The following is an 18,493-nucleotide window of genomic DNA, read 5'->3' on the forward strand; positions in this document are numbered from 1 at the left end:
AGTGATCAATAGAGTCACAGTCTGTGGTCAAGGAGAATGAGGACTACAAAAAGGTCATCAGATTGATCAACTAAGAAATGAATGGTAACTTTGGAAAAAGCAGTGTTCATGGAATGATGAGTTCAGAAGCTAGTCTATAACAGGTAGAGATAAAAAGAAAAGAGAAAACAGAGATACCTATTGTGAATGGGACTTTTTGAGGAATTTAGCAACAGAGGAGAGACACAATATACAGGATGATGATAGTTTGCAGGAGTAAAAGTTGGTCAAGTGTGGATTTTTCAGGATGGGAAGACAAGGGGCTTGTTTGTTGGTAGTGGGGGAGTAGAGAAAGAGAGAGATTGAAAATAAATAAAAGAGAGAAGATGAGAAAGAAGGTCACATGTTGGAGGAAAAGGCATGGAGTTGACCTAGACAAAGAATAAGGTCATTGTACCATATGAGACAGGCATAAAGAAAGAGAGAAGACACAGGAGATGAAGAAAAGAGAGTGCTCATGAAAAATGGTCTCACTTTATCCAAAAACATGAGACAAAGTTCTCAATGGAGAAAATAGGGAAAGGGGAAGCCATGAGAGGTTTAAAGAGAGAAAAAGATATGGAAGAGTTGTATGGAGAGTGGGATAGTGAAATGATTAGAGAAAATAGTAGGATTGCCCAGAAGCTGTGAGGACCTAGTTGAGTTCATATAAATAAACTTACAGAGAACCTAGAAGAAATGTGTGATTTTCTCCAATTTTTTTCAACACATGTGTAGGAACAAAGGTAAATGAATGGTAAGAGTGATCCAAGGTTGAGGCTTGGACAGGAATAACTGACAAGGGAATTCTGAAAGGCCAAGGTTACCCACTGCATCCTGGACCATGGCCACCTGTCTTACCCTCTGCCTTACCATTAGACTTCAGTGACTCTGGAGAAGAGAGCAAGGCTGATGACTTTTGCCCACTTCTGCTTCACTCACATCCACTTCACAGGCAAGTCAAAGTATAAGATACTTTCAGTATCATTGGTCTTAAGAGAAAAAAGGATCAACAATTGCTGAAATGATTAGGAGAAATAGGGATTTAAGAAAGAACAGTGCAGAGCTGAATTGCTTTGCCAAAGGATTAAGATTAGAAAAAAAAGGATAGTGGCTAATATAGGAAGATGTCCTGGGAGAAAATTGAGAAGAGGATTGTAAATCATAATGTGGATGAAGAGTACAGTTTGGTAAAGGAAGGTGGAGGAAGAGGTTAAAAGCCAATTACAATCAGTGAAGGGGATTTCAAAATTCTTGAACATAGAGGTATTACATTTGTAGGTCCTGGAAAGATCAAGGCTATGATCATTTACATGTGTAGCTGAAGTGAGGTAAAAGAATAGGCCATGAAAAGTAAATAGGTTGAGGAACTAAGTGAATAGGATAATTGGAGAGTCAAAATGTATACTGAAATTCCCTAACATGAGAACAGAAGTTGAGGAGAGAAAATTGTAAGTTGCAAAACAAATTCTTTGAAGAAGGAAGGGGAATGACAACAGCTACGAGAAAATTTTGTTGTTGGTTTTTTTTTTCTTTTTTGAAGCAGTAAAGATGAACTGCATGAATTTCCGAGGACAGAGGTTACTAAGGAATGGAAGAAACACAGAGAATGTGAAAGTGGCAATGAGGAACAAGGAGTATTCCAACTCCCCTATCTCAACCAATGAATCAAAGAGAATGAGTAAAGATGTTTTTAGTAGGAATGGATGTTGGATTTTATCAAATGCTTTTTCTGCATCTATTGAGATGATCATATGGTTTTTATTAATTTGATTATTAATATGGTTTTATGAAAAAACCAATAAAACAGATAAACCTTTGGTAAATCTGATCAGAAAAAGGAAAGAGTAAAATCAAATTGTTAGTCTTAAAAATGAAAAGGGGGATCTTTCCACCAATGAAGAGGAAATTAGAGCAATAATAAGGAATTACTTTGCCCAACTTTATGCTAATAAATTTGATAACTTAAGTGAAATGGATGACTACTTCTAAAAAATAGGCTTCCTAGATTAACAGAGGAGGAAGTAAACTGCTTAAATAGTCCCATTTCAGAAAAAGAAATAAAACAAGCTATTAATCAACTCCCCCCAAAAAAATCCCCAGAACCAGATGGATTTACATGTGAATTCTACCAAACATTTAAAGAACAATTAGCTCCAATGTTATATAAACTATTTGAAAAAATAGGGGATGAAAGAGTCCTACCAAACCCCTTTTATGACACAGACTGATACCTAAACTGATACCTAAACCAGGTAGGTTGAAAACTGAGAAAGAAAACTGTAGACCAATCTCCTTAATGAATATTGATGCTAAAATCTTAAATAAGATATTAGCAAAAAGACTTCAGAAAATCATCCCCAGGATAATACACTATGATCAAGTAAGATTTATACTAGGAATGCAGGGCTGGTTTAATATTAGGAAAACTATTAGTATAATTGACCATATTAATAATCAAGTTAACAAAAACCATATGATCATCTCAATAGATACAGAAAAAGCATTTGATAAAATACAACATCCATTACTACTAAAAACACTTGAGAGTATAGGAATAAATGGACTATTCCTTAAAATAGTCAGGAGCATATATTTAAGACCATCAGTAAGCATAATATGTAATGGGGATAAACTGGAACCTTTCCCAGAAAGATCAGGAGTGAAACAAGGTTGCCCACTATCACCATTACTATTCAATATTGTATTAGAAATCCTAGCTTTGGCAATGAGTCGAGAAAGAGATTAAAGGAATAAGAGTAGGTAATGAAGAAATCAAACTGTCACTCTTTGCAGATGATATGATGGTATACTTAGAAAACCCCAGAGATTCTAATAAAAAATTATTAGAAATAATTCACAACTTTAGCAAAGTTGCTAGATACAAAATAAATCCACATAAATCCTCAGCATTTTTATACATCACCAACAAATTGCAAAAGCAAGAGATACAAAGAGAAATTCCATTCCAAACAAATGTCGAGAGCATAAAATATTTGGGAATCCATCTACCAAAGAAAAATCAGGAATTATACGAGCAAAATTACAAGGCTGCCACAAAAATAAAGTCAGATTTAAATAATTGGAAAGACATCCAGTGCTCATGGATAGGCCAAGCGAATATAATAAAGATGACAATACTCCCCAAACTAATCTATTTATTTAATGCTATACCAATCAGACACCCAAGAAACTATTTTAGTGACCTAGAAAAAATAACAACAAAGTTCATATGGAAGAATAAAAGGTCGAGAATTTCAAGGGAATTAATGAAAAGAAAAAAAGGCAGATGAAGGTGGTCTAGGTATACTTGATGTAAAGCTATATTATATAGCAGCAGTCACCAAAACCATTTGGTATGGGCTAAGAAATAGACCAGTCAATCAGTGGAACAGATTAGGTACAAAGGACAAAAAAGGGTAGAACTATAGCAATCTAGTGTTTGATAAGCCCAAAGATACCAACATTAGGGATAAAAATTCATTATTTGAAAAAAACTGTTGGGAAAACTGGAAATTAGTATGGCAGAAATTAGATATGGATCTACACTTAACACCATTTACCAAGATAAGATCAAAATGGGTCCATGATTTAGGCATAAAGAATGAGATCATAAATAGATTAGAGGAACAGAGGATAGTCTACCTCTCAGACTTGTGGAGGAGGAAGGAATTTATGACTAGAGGAGAACTAAAGATCATTATTGATCACAAAATAGAAGATTTTGATTACATCAAACTAAAAAGTTTCTGTACAAACAATACTAATGCAAACAAAATTAGAAGGGAAGTAACAAATTGGGAAAATATTTTTACAGTTAAAGGTTCTGATAAAGGTCTCATTTCCAAAATATATAGAGAATTGATCCTAATTTATAAGAAATCCAATTGATAAATGTCAAAGGATATGAACAGACAATTCTCAGATAATGAAATTAAAACTATATCCACTCATATGAGTGTTCCAAATCACTACTGATCAGAGAAATGCAAATTAAGACAACTCTGAGATATCACTACACACCTGTCAGATTGGCTAAGATGACAGGAACAAATAATGATGAATGTTGGAGGGGATGTGGGAAAACCTGGGACACTAATACATTGTTGGTGAAGTTGTGAAAGAATCCGGCCATTCTGGAGAGCAATTTGGAACTATGCCCAAAAAGTTATCAAACTGTGCATACCCTTTGATCCAGCAGTGCTACTACTGGGCTTATATCCCAAAGAAATACTAAAGAGGGGAAAGGGACCTGAGTGTGCCAAAATGTTTGTAGCAGCTCTTTTCGTAGTGGCTAGAAACTGGAAGATGAATGTATATTCATCAATTGGAGAATGGTTGGATAAATTATGATATATGAAGGTTATGGAGTATTATTGCTCTGTAAGAAATGACCAGCAGGATGAATTCAGAAAGATTTGGAGAGACTTGCATGAACTGATGCTGAGTGAAATGAGTAGAACTAGAAGATCACCATACACTTCAACAACAATACTGTATGAGGATATATTCTGATAGAAGTGGATATCTTCAACATAAAGAAGATCCAGCTCACTTCCAGCTGATCAATGATGGACAGAAACAACTACACCCAGAGAAGGAACACTGGGAATTGAATGTAAAATATTAGTACTACTGTCTACCTACTCAGGTTACTTATACCTTCAGAATCCAATACTTAACGTGCAACAAGAAAATTGGATTTACACACATATATTGTATCTAGGTTATACTGTAACACATGTAAAATATATGGGATTGCCTGTCATCTAGGGGAGAGAGTAGGGGGAGGGAGGGGAAAATTTGGAAAAATGAATACAAGGGATAATGTTATAAAAAAATTACTCATGCATATATACTGTCAAAAAATTTATAATTATAAAATTAATAAAAAAAGAAAAAAAAATACATCACTGTAACATTCCTGAATACAGCTGAAACCATATTAAAATGTAATTGGGTTTTATCTACCATAATAAATAAAAATACAGTAGAATATAGATAATGTTAAAATGTGATTTTCCAAGTCAATATACAGTTGGCTGGAATCCTTAAAATAAAAGAGAGAGAGAGAGAGAGAGAGAGAGAGAGAGAGAGAGAGAGAGAGAGAGAGAGAGAGAGAGAGAGAGAATATTAAAGAACAGGCACAACAGGAGATGGGAGGCATAGGTGTACAATCAGAATGGCTAGCTCTTTCGCTCACCTGAGGAGACTAGCAAGGAAGCAGCAGGAGGACCTTTCTGTCAGGTGGAAGATGGTGCTGGAATGCTCTCCAGTGACAACTACACTACTCACCTCTAGTGCAGTATAGTTTAATAGCTGGGGGAAAGGGGCCTAAGTTTAAGTTAGACTACATGGGTTTGCTGACAGTTTAAATGAGTGAATGGCATCTAAGTGAAACAAAGAAAAATTTGTTGAGCTCAGTTCTGGATTGCTGGAACAGCTTAAGCAATCAGAGCAGTAGTTCATATCTAAGTAATGGCATCCATTTTTATCTCCTTCAATAAGATCATCAGCCAAGACAAGGAAAGAATAGAAGCAAGTAGTTCCTAAAAGTGAATGGAGCCTGTGCAGAAGGAACTGTATTTGTCCTCTTCAGGAAGAACCACAGCACCAAAAGCACACCAAGGCCACAGACCTAGGCAAACACTTAGAACACAACAAAAATTTCACTCATGAAGCACTTGGTGTCAACAATTCCCAAACAGAGGAGAGCCTGAGCAGACATCCTTGCCCAGTCTGACAAGGCCAGGTCTGCCTGTACAGTACAGCACAAACAAAGCAGGTCTCTCAAAGCAGATCTGTGAAGAAGACTAAGATAGAGCAATAATTATTGGGCCTGTTTTGCAGCTGAAATTGAGACTTAGAGAGGTAAGGTATTAATCACAAAGCTAGCAATGGGCAAAACCTAGACTGGAACCCAGGAAAGTTTAAAGTTCTCTATACCACATCATGGGGATTCTCAGATTAGTGGAGGCAGCTCAGGCTCATGCTGCATGCTGAACAACCACTCCTGTTGGAAATGCTAGGCTCCTGCTTGCATCATTTAAAATGAACATTATTTCTATCTTGTCAGCCACAATGATTGGTATTTCATAGCAGCCCCTCTTCTTAGGGTATGTTAGAAGAACCTCAGTCTCTGCAGTGCCCTACTTTGTGGCCCAAAGGCATTCCCCTAACCTCTTATGATAAGATGTGATATGAATTCTCAGCTGTCCAGGGCATAATTTACATGTTAATCACCATGAGTAGTATTAATTAATTAATTTGAAATATTAATCCCTTGGTCAGAGCAAACTATGTCTTTCAGGAAGCAATTCAAAAACAGAGAGAAATGAAATCTTTCCTAGATAGTTGGTGCTTCTGATCTGACAGAGGCAAATCATGATCATGGACTGGAAGATTTTAGAAAACATGTTTGACCAAACCCACTTACCCCCATGACTCTGCCACGCTGCTCAACGTCCTCCCACATAAAATGAACTATGATGCGACACATGTAGTTCCCTGAACGGCCTTCCTGCTTCATCCGGACAAGACACATCCTGGGGGGGGGGAAAGGCAATCAGTTGTAGGCTGCTTTCAGTTCTCTTCTCCTTATACTTCCTACTAAACCTACACAAGATACTCCCATCTCCCAGCTCCATGTCTTTGTACTCAATTCGCACCTGTTTGGATCCATGGCTTTCTTTGAGCCTCGGCTTAGGTGCCACACACTTCACAAATTTTCTCCATCTTTTTAGGAATTGTCCTCCTGAAAATTAACTTGTATTCATTTTGTAGATATTCAGTATATATTCATATGAGCATATATCTTAATAATAATAAGAATGTAAACTCCTTGAGTTTCCTTTTTATATTTGTATCACCAAAGCTTACTGCAGTTCCTTGCAAACAGTAAGTGGTGAATAGATGTTGATTTTTTTGACTACTGAATTCATCCATTCATTCATCCATTCATTTAACAAGTATTCCCTCCTGACTATGTACCAAAAAAGTAGGCTAAGTGCTGGGGAAATGTAAAATTCATATGATTCATAAAATTCATAAAATTATATGAAATAAGATATATCAAAGAAAATAATAAAAATAATTTAAAAATAGAAATAACAAAATTTCTAGTAGTAGGAGGTAGCAACACTTCGAGTCTTTAAAATATATTAGAAAGCACCAATCAACAAAACCATTTAAGATTGATTAAAAAGTGGGAAAGTATATTAGTGGAAGAAACTCAGCAAGGGAGAATAAGAAGTAATGAATTACCCACTGTTCAATAACAAATGACAAAACATAAATTATCTAGGAAAAAAACAATTAGATTTGATTAGAACTCCTGGGAAAACTGGATGGCAATATGGAAAGAATTAGGCTTAGACCAACCATATTCCATAACAAATTCAAAATGGAAATGTGACTTGCATATCAAAGATTATATCATTTAAAAATTGGAAGAAAAGCACATCATATAAATTTACATCTATGGGTAGGAAATATATATATTAAAACAAGTTTTTACTGATATCTTATTTTTTTTATATCATCATAATTTTTCCCAGTATCCCCCCCTTCCTCCTTTTGTAGAGTCATCTCATATAAAAAACAGTATTTTTTAAAGAAAGAAAAAAGAAGCAGTAACAGCAGTAGGAGCAGGAGAGGAAAGGAAAAGGAGAGGAGAGGATAAGAGTTAGCATAACAATATTCTACCACATTTATAGGTGATAAACTTGATTTTTCCAATTTACAGATATCCCCTGAATATTCCCATTTCTTGACACCTCAAAAAGAACTTTATATTTGTGTATATTCTTAATAACTTTTTTGCTTAGGACTAATCCAAGTACTGGGCCTGAAGTAAGGAAGTCCTGAGTTCAAATCAGATCTTATATATTTAGTAATTGTAGTGATTCTGGGTAAGTCACTAAAGCTCTGTTCCCTTAATCCACTAGAGAAGAAAATGGCAAATCAGTCATCTTTGCTAAGAAAAATCTCTGGAGAGGATGGTCCACAAGTTAACAAAGACTCAGACACAATTGAATGACAGAACAACAATAATCTCTCCTTTAATCTTTTCTTCCTCTAATTTTACCTTCTCTTCTTCCCTCTCTCCTATTTCCTTGTTGAGTGAAATGTAGTTCTGTACTTAATTCCATGTATTTGTGCATACCCACATGCAAGTGTGCATCCTCCCTTTCTTCTTTTAATAAGAGTGAAGTTCAACTGATGTTGAATAAAGTGAGTAGAACCAAGTTTGTACACGGCAATAAGATTATGTGATGTTCAACTCTGAGGGATACAGCTCTTTTCAACAATGAGGTGATTCAGGCCAATTCCAATAAACTTGTGATGGAGAGAGCCATCTGCAACCAGAGAGAGGATTATGGGGATCGAATGGAGATCATAACATAGTGATAGTCACCTTTTTTGTTGTTTGCTTATTTTTTGTTTTCTCATTTTTTTTCCCTTTTTGATCTGATTTTTCTTATACAGTATGATAATTTGGAAATATGTATAGAAGAACTGTACATGTTTTACACATATTGGGTTACTTGCTGTCTTGGGGAGAAGGTGGGGGAAAGGAGGAAGAAAAATTGGAACACAAGGTTTTGCAACAGTGAATGTTGAAAACTACCTTTGCATGTATTTTGAAAAATAAAAAGCTATTATTAAAAAAAAAAATGAAGTTCAAGTGTCACCTGTTTCTTGCACCCTATCTCCTCATTTGTCTACTTGGATATCCTGATTATAAGATAATTTTCTTTCCCTTTCCTTTTCCCCTATACAGTAAACTCCTTTCTCTTTTTCTTTTCTTTTTTAAATGAAAAAAAAATTAATTATACATATATTCATTTTTAAAAATATATTTCCTAATGAATAATATTGGGAGAAAAAAAATCAGAGCAAAAAGGAAATACCACTAGAGGAAAAAAAGAAAAAGAAAAGGGAACATAGTATGTGTTGAATTACACAGTTCTCTTTCTGGATGCAGATCGCCATTTTCCATCCAAAGTTTACTGGGATTTCTTTTCTTAAAACTTGAAGACATTTAAAAAAAAAAAAAAATTCTTAGGCCTTACCTATGACCCCAATGATGATAGTATCAACTCCCCATATTATAAAGTAAGCAGTTTACCCTTATTTTGTCCTTTTTCATCATTTAATCATGTTTAACTTTGTTATTATGACCTTTTTCATCGTTTAATCATGTTTAACTTTTTGTCTTTCTCTTAATTCCTGATCATAAAATTTATATACAGCTCTAATCTTCTCATCAGGAATGGTTAGAAGTCATCTATTTCATTAAAGTATCATTTTTTTTTTCCTGTGAAGCATTATAATAGGTCTTTCTGGGCAAAATATTCTTGTCTATAAGAGTTTATTATGCTTCTGGAATATCATAGTCCAAGTTTTCTGCTCCTTTATAGTGCTAATCTTTTTCTTTGACCTGAAAGCTCTGAATTTTGGTTATAACATTCTTGAGAGTTCTCATTTTGGGATGTCTTTCAGGAAGTAACCACTGGATTATATCTATTTACATTCTGACCTCTGGTTTTAAGAGATCCGGGCAGTTTCAAGATTTCCTGAAATATGCTGCCTATACTCTTTTTTAGTTATGGCTTTCAGGTAGTATGATTCTTAATTTTTTTTTCTCCTCAAAAGAACTGATGGAGAACAGATTGAATAATACTATTTTTACTTTATTTCTTTCATGGTTTTTTTTCTTTTGTTCTGTTTCTTCTTTCACAAAATGATCAATATGGAAACATTTTACATGACTGCCCACATATAATCCATATCTAACTTTTTATTATTCCTCCCACTCTACCACCTTGGCTCTGCCCCTTCAACTAATCTGGTTCCTTAGGATTTTCACTGATCTTTTGTCTTAAATTTCTTTCATTGCTATTACTAGCATTTCCAGAACTACATGAAAGCAGAAAGAACAGGTATCCTCTTTCCTTTATATCTGTATTTATTGGAAATTTTATTGGAATGAGAAAAAGAGAGGGCAGAAGAGAGAAAATTTGGAACTCAAAATTTTACCAAAAAAAAAAAAAAAAGATTTTTTTTTCTCCTCAATTTGTTTTGAGGCCAGTTCTTTTTATTGTAAGATTGCTTATATTTTCTTCTTTTTCTCAGTCTTCTGATTTTGCTTCAATATTTCTTGTTGCCTCATAAAGTTACTGACTTTTATTTGGTCCATTCTAATTTTTAGGGAGTTTCTTGCTTTGGCAAAGTTTTGTACTCTTTATATCAAACCAGTCTAATTTTTTCTTCCATCATTCTCACTTCTTTTCCAGTTTTTTCTCAAGTAATTCCATTAAAAACATTAATTTTTGCTTCATCTTTTCCAATAATTCTAGTTAAATTTGTATTTTTCTCTAAGGTTTTCCTTGTAGATGTTTTTGAGTAATTCTTTTCTTTGTTTTGAGTGTTCCTGTCACCATAATAGCTCATTATGAGGGAGCTCTAGTTTTGTCTATTCATTCTTCCAGCTTGCTTCCTTGACTTTGGACTTGATGTTGTTAAGGCTCAACTTAATCACACTTCTGGAAATAAGGTTTGAACCGTTACTGTTTTCTTCTGTTACTGAGATTTGTGTTATTTATTCCAAGATCTCACAGAGAAGTTTGGACCTATGAGCTTTCAGTTTTACTAAAGTGATCTGATTCAAATCTGTCTCTTTGCTGCCTCCTTGGTCTGAGCACTACATGTTCCTGACATGGGTCTAGATCTGGGTCTGGGTCTGTGCAAAAGTAATCTACTACTGTATTCTGCTCCTATTAACCAGCTAGGAAGATCTGTTAGCTCAGAAGGACATAATTGTAGGCTTCCCTTTGGTCTAGGATTCCTACCTTGGTTACTCCTTTGCAGTCTACTCTACCTTGTTCAACAGCCTGAGCCCCACCACTGCTACCACTGGCATCTGAATTTTCTTCTCCATACTCAATCAAAAGCTTCCCTACCTGGGGACACTACCTCCTCCTCATGCCATCTTGGATCTGTGATCTAGGACTGAGCTGTGGGTGGCAAAGCTACCAGCTTATACCTGTTCCCACTCAGTCCTAAGATGCATTCGGTACCTCTTTTTGCCTTAGTGCACAGCTTTTCCCTGAGTGCTGAAGTGCTTCATGTTACATCCCATGTCATCCCATGTTCTATAATATCCACCCCACCCCCCCGTCTGTGTCTGTAAGCCCACCTGTGCTAGAAAAAGGACTCATTGTACCATTTTCTGAATTTCCCCCTCAGGGTTCAGTCTGATGCATTTTCTAGATCTATTTGGAGGAGTTTGCAGAGTGGAGCTCCTGACACTTTTTTTCTTTCACTCTACCACCTTGACTCTGCCCCTGCCACCAATCTGGTTCCTAAAAATTTTCAAAATAAACTACCAGCAAATAGGGATAGTTTTATTTCCTCTTCACCAATTTTTTTTGCCTTTAACTTTCTCTCTTATAGAATTACTAGAATTTCTACAACTATATCAAAGTGGGGAGAATAAGTACCCTGGCTTTATTGTATATTTATTGGGAAAGCTTCTAATTTATTGTCATTGTTTAAAATATTTACTTTTGGCTTGGGTTAGATTTTTATATGTTTTTTTTTTTAAAGACTCTATGCCTATACTTTATAAGGTTTTTAGCATAAATGAGTTTATACTTTGCCAAAGGCCTATTCTATATCTGCTATAATAATCATGTGGTTTTGCATGTTTTTCTTATGATTAATTATGTTGATTACTCTAATGGTAATAGTATATAAGGATAGTATACTATTCCTATAAAAATCCTTTCTAAATCTAACTGGCCATGATGACTTCTGATATAAATCACTATAGTCTCTGCTATGATTTTGCATAAATTTTTAAATCAATAATCATTAACAATATTTGCGTTATAAATATTATATATAACATATTTTATATATATAACAATATATAAACATAATAAACAATAACAATAATAGAATCTACTTCTATACTTACTTTATATCCTGTGCTTTTTTTTTTTTTTTTTTTTTTACTGTATTGGTTTTAGGTAGTAAGACAATTTGTCTCATAAAAGGAGTCAGGTAGTATGCTTTCTCAATTTTTAAAAATAATTTATGTAGTACTGTTGCTAAATGTTCTTTAAAAGTTTTTTTGGCTGTTGTTATGTAGGGGTAAGGGACTAGCCCAGGAATATACCTCTAGGAAATCTTTAAAAGTTTGATAGAATTTTTCTGTTAATCTATTAGGCAATCTTTTGGTAATTCCTTTATGGCTGATTCTAATTTCTTTGCTGAGATCAGATTAATAAAGCTCTCTTATCTGGTATCCTGTTAGTTTTAATATATTACATTTTTAAAAATATTAATATTTTGTTTTGTTTTTATTCTAAGTTTTGGTAGCATATTTCTGGTTTTGTTATTTTACCTTGCTCATTTACTTTCCTTTAATTTTCTGCTATCTTATTTTTAATCAGATTACTTAAAAGATTTAACAGTTTTATTAGTCTTTTCAAAGAATCAGCTTTAAGTTTAAATTATTATTTCTATAAATTTGTTTAGTTTTCAGTTTATTTTCCCTCTAATTTTCAATATCACCCTTTCAATATTTCTTATTTAAGGTAGGCTTTCTAAAAACACCCACACACAAAAAAAATCAAAAGTGAATGCTATGACATTACAAAAAACAAACATGGTTCTAGAGAAGAGATATGAGAAAACACTCCCACACTTCCCTTTTACAAAGTGGAAAATCCTTAACTTTAGCAGAGAGTACATGGCATCATGCATTTTTAATGTAATATCAGTTTTGATAATTTTTTTGTCTATAAAAAAATAATACTTGTTTTATAACAGCTTACTGGACTGCTGAGAAAGAATACTTGGGTGGTGGTGCTTTTTTTTTTTTTTTTTTTTTTTTTAAAGAAAACAAGGACCTGAAAAAAAAAAAAAAAAAACCAGCCCTGAAATCAGGACTTGAGTTCAAATTTGGTCTCAGACACTTAACACTTCCTAGCTGTGTGACCCTGGGCAAGTCACTTAACCCCAATTGCGTAAGCAAAAAAAGAAAAAAAATTAAACATATAAACTCTGCTTTTATGAAGCTTAGTGCACTAGTGAGCACAAAGAAATAACTGTGATCAAGCCATTCCCCAATTGAGAAATGGTCAAAGGATATGAACAAGCAATTTTCAGATGAAGAAATTAAAGACATTTCTGTTCATATGAAAAACTGCTCTAAATTACCACTGATTAGAGAAATACAAATTAAAACAACTCTGAGGTATCCCTTTGTACCTACCATATTGGCTAAGATGACAGGAAAAATAATGATAAATATAAGAAAGAATGTGAGAAAACTGGGACACTAATACATTGTTGGGGTAATTGAAAAATGATTACCCAGCCATTATGGAAAGCAATTGAAACTATGCCCAAAGGACCATAAAACTGTACACCCTTTGATCCAGCAGTGATGATCAACTCTGCTAGACTTGGCTCTTTTCAATAATGAAGTGAGTCAAGGCAATTCTAAGACTTGTGACAGAATGAGCTATCTGCATCCAAAAAAGAGAATTATGGAGACTGAATGTGGATCAAAGCATATAATATTTTTACCTTTTTTGCTTCACTTTTGTTATGTTTCCTAGGGCTTTTGTTTTTGTTTTTGATCTGATTTTTCTTACATAGTATGGTGAATATGGAAATATATATAGAAGAATTGTACATGTTAAACCTATTTCAGATTGTTTGCTGTTTTAGGGAGGGGGTAGATATAGTTAGCAGGAGGGAGGAAAAAATTTGGAACACAAGGTTTTGCAAAGGTGAATGTTGAAGACTATTTTTGCATGTATCTGGAAAAACATAATACTATTTTAAAAAGAAATAATTACAATACATAATATTATATGGTAAGTTATTTAACAAGTTACAAGACAAAATATTATAAGAGGTTTGCAGGGAGAAGGTTACTATTGATTATAAAACCCGGAAGACACAAAGAGTAGGTCATAAACACATAGACAGCAATTCAACATTAGGGGAATCCAAAAGCATACAAAGTATGATACTGAAGTAGGATAAATTGCAATTTATTCAGAAGGCAGAGAAGAAACCAGTCTAGCTAAAGACAGAATGCATGAAAGGAAGCAAATGAGCTAACATTTCTTGTGACACCTGGAATGATGAGACAAAAAATCTGATTTCTACTTGGTAGACAGCAGAAAGTCAATAAAGATTTTTGAAAAGATAAGAAAAACTTAAGTACATGGAAGATTATTCTGGATGTGTGAATAATAAATTGGAAAAAGAGTAGCTGTATAAGAAACCTGTTAAAAGGGTTTGAGCTTAAGTAAAGATAATAGCAAAGTAAGAGTTTCTGTTCATTTTACAAGAAGTCATAAGAATAACAGATTTCTACATCAGTCTGCCAGTTACTCTACACAGCCTCTAGCTGGAAATACATACTTGTCAAAATGAAAGGAGGAAGTTTTTTTCATCCCTTCTTCCTTTTCTTATTCACCCCTTACTACCTCCTCCCAAACCTTTTTCCTAAACAAGAGAGCTTTAAAGTGTTCAATTGACAGGGTACCAGAGCTGGAAGGGACCTTAAAAATAACTTACTCCTACCCTTTCATTTCAAAGAGGAGGCAGATTGAGGCTTATAAAGGAGAAGGAAGTTGTCCTTCGGTCACACAATGAATCAGGGTAAGATCCTGGACTAGAGAATAATGGCTCCTAATGAGAGTTTTGAGGGCAAGAAGAGTGCCTTATGATTCATTATGTGGATGGATTAAATGATCTCTAATGTATCTTCTAGTTCTGACAATTTATGATTTTATGAAATTTGCTTTTGGAAAAGGACAGGGCTGGTCATTGAAAGAACTGTATACTCAACTCCAAGAAAACTGGGTAAACATTCATTTCTCATATGGTTTTCTGGAGGTTAATCACACCATTCCTGTTGGCCTTTCACCTGAAAAGATTAGCTATGTGCTCTGATGCATAAGTTCTGTTGGGGCCAATTCATCAACAGCAATAGTGAGGTAATGGAATTCATTTATTTGAAAGTTTGGTAGTTTGTTAATGCACCTGCCCCTGAGGTTTAAAAGGCACAGCTTTTCTCAGACCATAAACTTTCTAACACCATAGACATGAGGTGAAATGTTTTCTGTTTCACAAGGCAGTGTGTTCCCTTGCTTCCATGGATACCATCCCAATTGATGGTTATCTTAAGGCAATGAAATTATGGAGTAAAGTCAAATTCAAGAAAATTAAGACTATTTTTGAAATGGGAGCTTTGTAGAGAAGATGAATCTCTGGTTATAATTCAAGCTCAATAACTAAAAATCAGGATTCAACATCCTCATGTTACCTCCACATTACCAATTTGTGTGGGATCCATCAACAGACAGCAGAATTACAAAATACATTATAATGCAGACTGATTCCTTTCTCTCATCTGACTCATTTGATTTCATATATTTGCCATGTTCTAACTGGTATTAAATATAAAGAAAACTAACCACAATTCAGAAAATTATGAAATTAAGAGCTGGAAAGGACCTCAGATATGATCTAGTCCAATCCTTTCAAAGACCTGAGAGTTAGCCCTAAGAGTGAGAAGACTTGAATATGAGCACAGTCATTCAGGAACCCAATTTCCAAACCCAGAAATGGCAGTATCTAAAAACAAATAGGAGAGCAGCAAGAGTTCTGGATCCAGCTGAGAAGAAGGGTTGGCATAACATTTCCATTCCATACCACTGAAGTTTGCTCCCATGGGGAGGAGAAACATTTTTAAAAGATGGAAACCTTACAATGGATATAATCTCACATGGATCTGGGACTTAGAAAGCACTCATCCTGCCTAAGGCAAAGAAGAATCAGAGTTTGAAGGGACAAATGAGCCCCAGAGGAGAAGAGCATGGATCTAGAGAGGAAATTTCATAGAAAATGGGAAAAAAAATTATCATGGAAAAGGCAAAGGGTATGTATAATGTATAATCAGGAACACGGGAAAATTCCTACCATGCAGCAATATTTCTATCCTCCCTATCACATGCAGACTTGGAATTTCTAAGAACAGAAGCCAGGGGGCAAGATCTACAAAGCAATAACGGAGAAATTGTTTAGAAGATGGGACTCAAAATAAGTTCCTTAGAAATGTTAATTCCATGTGGAATGCAGAGACTAAGGAAAGAATAAATAAGTATGAGAGTCATAAAAGTAAAGAGAAAAGATGAAAAGAATGAGAAGGGAAAACAATTTTTAGAAAATGGAGCAGAAAATAAAAATTTTAAATAATAACACAAGGTATAGGGTGGGAAACGAGAGGAGATTTTACTTGACTACTACTTGAAAGAAAAAAAGAAGAATATTTAGATAGAAAAAGGAACTAATAAGCAAACTCTAAATCTAGGGAAAAGGGTAACAATTGTGAGGGGTGAGGATTCTGACAGTGTGGGGAAAAGAATGAGTGAGAATAGGGTTGTTTTAAAATAGATTAAGCTAACAATTGAAAGGTTAATATACTGTCTTTACAGAAGAAGAGGGGGAAGGGATCCTAATTTGGAAAAACTAAGACAAATGAAACATAAACTTAGCTCTAATAACTTTAATATGTGAATAGGTTAAATAATATATTAAAACAAAAAAGTGACAGATTAGATAAGAAAACAAATTGTCACAATTTGATGTGCAGAATAAAAATGAGGGATTGGAACAAAATTTATAGCGCATTTTGTGAATCCATCTCTTTGAAGAGGTAAGAGACTAAGGATATGGAACATTATGAATAGTATTAGAATTGATGATGCGTGGGTTAGTTTTGCTGAATTGTTTTTTGGCCTTTTTTTATTCTTTGTCATAAGGTATGACTTGATGGGAAAAGAAAATATTCAGAAATAAAGGAAATATAAAAACAAAACAGTGTGCAGTCACTTTTCAATCATGTCTGAATTGTGATTTGTGAACATATTTGGAATTTTTCTGGCAAAGATACTGGAATGTTTTATCATTTCCTTCTTCAACTCATTTTATGGATGAGGCAAACAGAGTGAGATTGAAGAGAGATGCCCAAGGACACAGCTAGATTTGAACTCAGGAAGAAAAGTCTTCCTGACTCCAGGTCTGGCACTCTATGCACTGTGTCAACTACCTCCGAAAACCCTTCCTCCTGCCTTATCTAAAGGTACCAAACAAAAATAATATTAAGAAAATATATACTAACAATTATAAAGGGGACCATCCGAGTCAGCAAAAATATATTAATCAGATGAGAAAAACTGACCTCATCTATTTTCATGTTCCTTAAACAAACAAAAACCGCATAAAGCTCATGTCCAAGTGATGGAAGATTAACAACCAGTATCATTTGCTTTCTTGGCTTTTTAATCAATACTATGATTGTTCAGCTCAATCCTATTCTAATGTGTTGAGATAAGTTAGATTGTATCACAATCTAAAAAGCATATACTTTTCTTTGTCATAACTCCTAAAAACCTGTACATAAACTCAACACTAGTAAGCCAAAATATCTTCCCTTGTTCATTTATGTTAATATTTCAGAGAATGGTTCCCATGGGAAAAAAATGTTTCTGGCAAATTACAATGAAAGCCATATTTAAGAATTCAATGCATGCGTGCATGTGCGCACACACCCACTCGCACACGCGCGCACACACACACACAAAATACACCTTTTCCCAATCACATATTAAAAGGAAACGTTCAATAACAACAATAATCATGTTCAATTCGTCAAATACTTACTGAGCATTTAATACTAAAAGACACAATTTCTATTGCTTTTTAAAGTTTTGATGTTGAATCCAGCCAGTGAGAAAGTAAGGGAAATGAGACATAATACTAAAAGCACTGCACTCTAGTGCAAGAAAACATCTTAGGAAGTTATCAAATCTAAGACATCCATGTTACAAGGACAGAAATGAAGCACATGTTATTACTGACCTACTAACAATTAAATTAAAAAACAAAAAAAATGTCAAATCAAAATATACCTACAACACAAAATATAAGAACTAAGGAGCCTAAAATTCCTTTAACTCCTAGTTTAAAAAAAACCTAGAGATTTTAGATAAGGCTCTACTTACAGTAAGGAAACATATCAACTTGTACTGTATATTGTAGGTCCCCCAAGTAGACTATAAACTCCTTTGGGTCAGACACCATTTTATGCTTAATCTCTATATCCCTCACACCTAGCATGTACAATGTCTTCCGCACAGTAGTACTTAATAAGTGTTTACAAAGCTGATCTGTCCAAAGAACATTTCTGGTTTTTTGAAATATATTGATGGAACCTATAAATAATATTACAAAAAGGCCAGTAATATGAATACTTCTAGGATAATGGTAGAAAAGAAAAATTCATTAAAATTTTGAAATAAAAAAAGAAAATAGAGCCATTTCTGGGCATAAAAATAGCTGCAGTTAGAATTTTCTGACATTTAATTTCATACCTTAAGGG

General features: G+C 34.2%; 1 protein-coding gene across 2 annotated transcripts in view; it reads right to left on the bottom strand.

Moving 5' to 3' along the window:
• UQCC1 (ubiquinol-cytochrome c reductase complex assembly factor 1) overlaps window positions 1-18,493 on the bottom strand; it is a 130,987-nt gene that overhangs the window by 65,432 nt on the left and 47,062 nt on the right. For both annotated transcript variants that reach the window (XM_074292485.1, XM_074292484.1), the window contains exon 7: window positions 6,455-6,563. In XM_074292485.1, coding sequence (XP_074148586.1) covers window positions 6,455-6,563 — 109 coding nt within the window. The remainder of the gene's footprint in view (window positions 1-6,454; window positions 6,564-18,493) is intronic.

The sequence above is a fragment of the Sminthopsis crassicaudata genome, chromosome 2 (assembly GCF_048593235.1).
Source record: "Sminthopsis crassicaudata isolate SCR6 chromosome 2, ASM4859323v1, whole genome shotgun sequence".
NCBI lineage: Eukaryota > Metazoa > Chordata > Mammalia > Dasyuromorphia > Dasyuridae > Sminthopsis > Sminthopsis crassicaudata.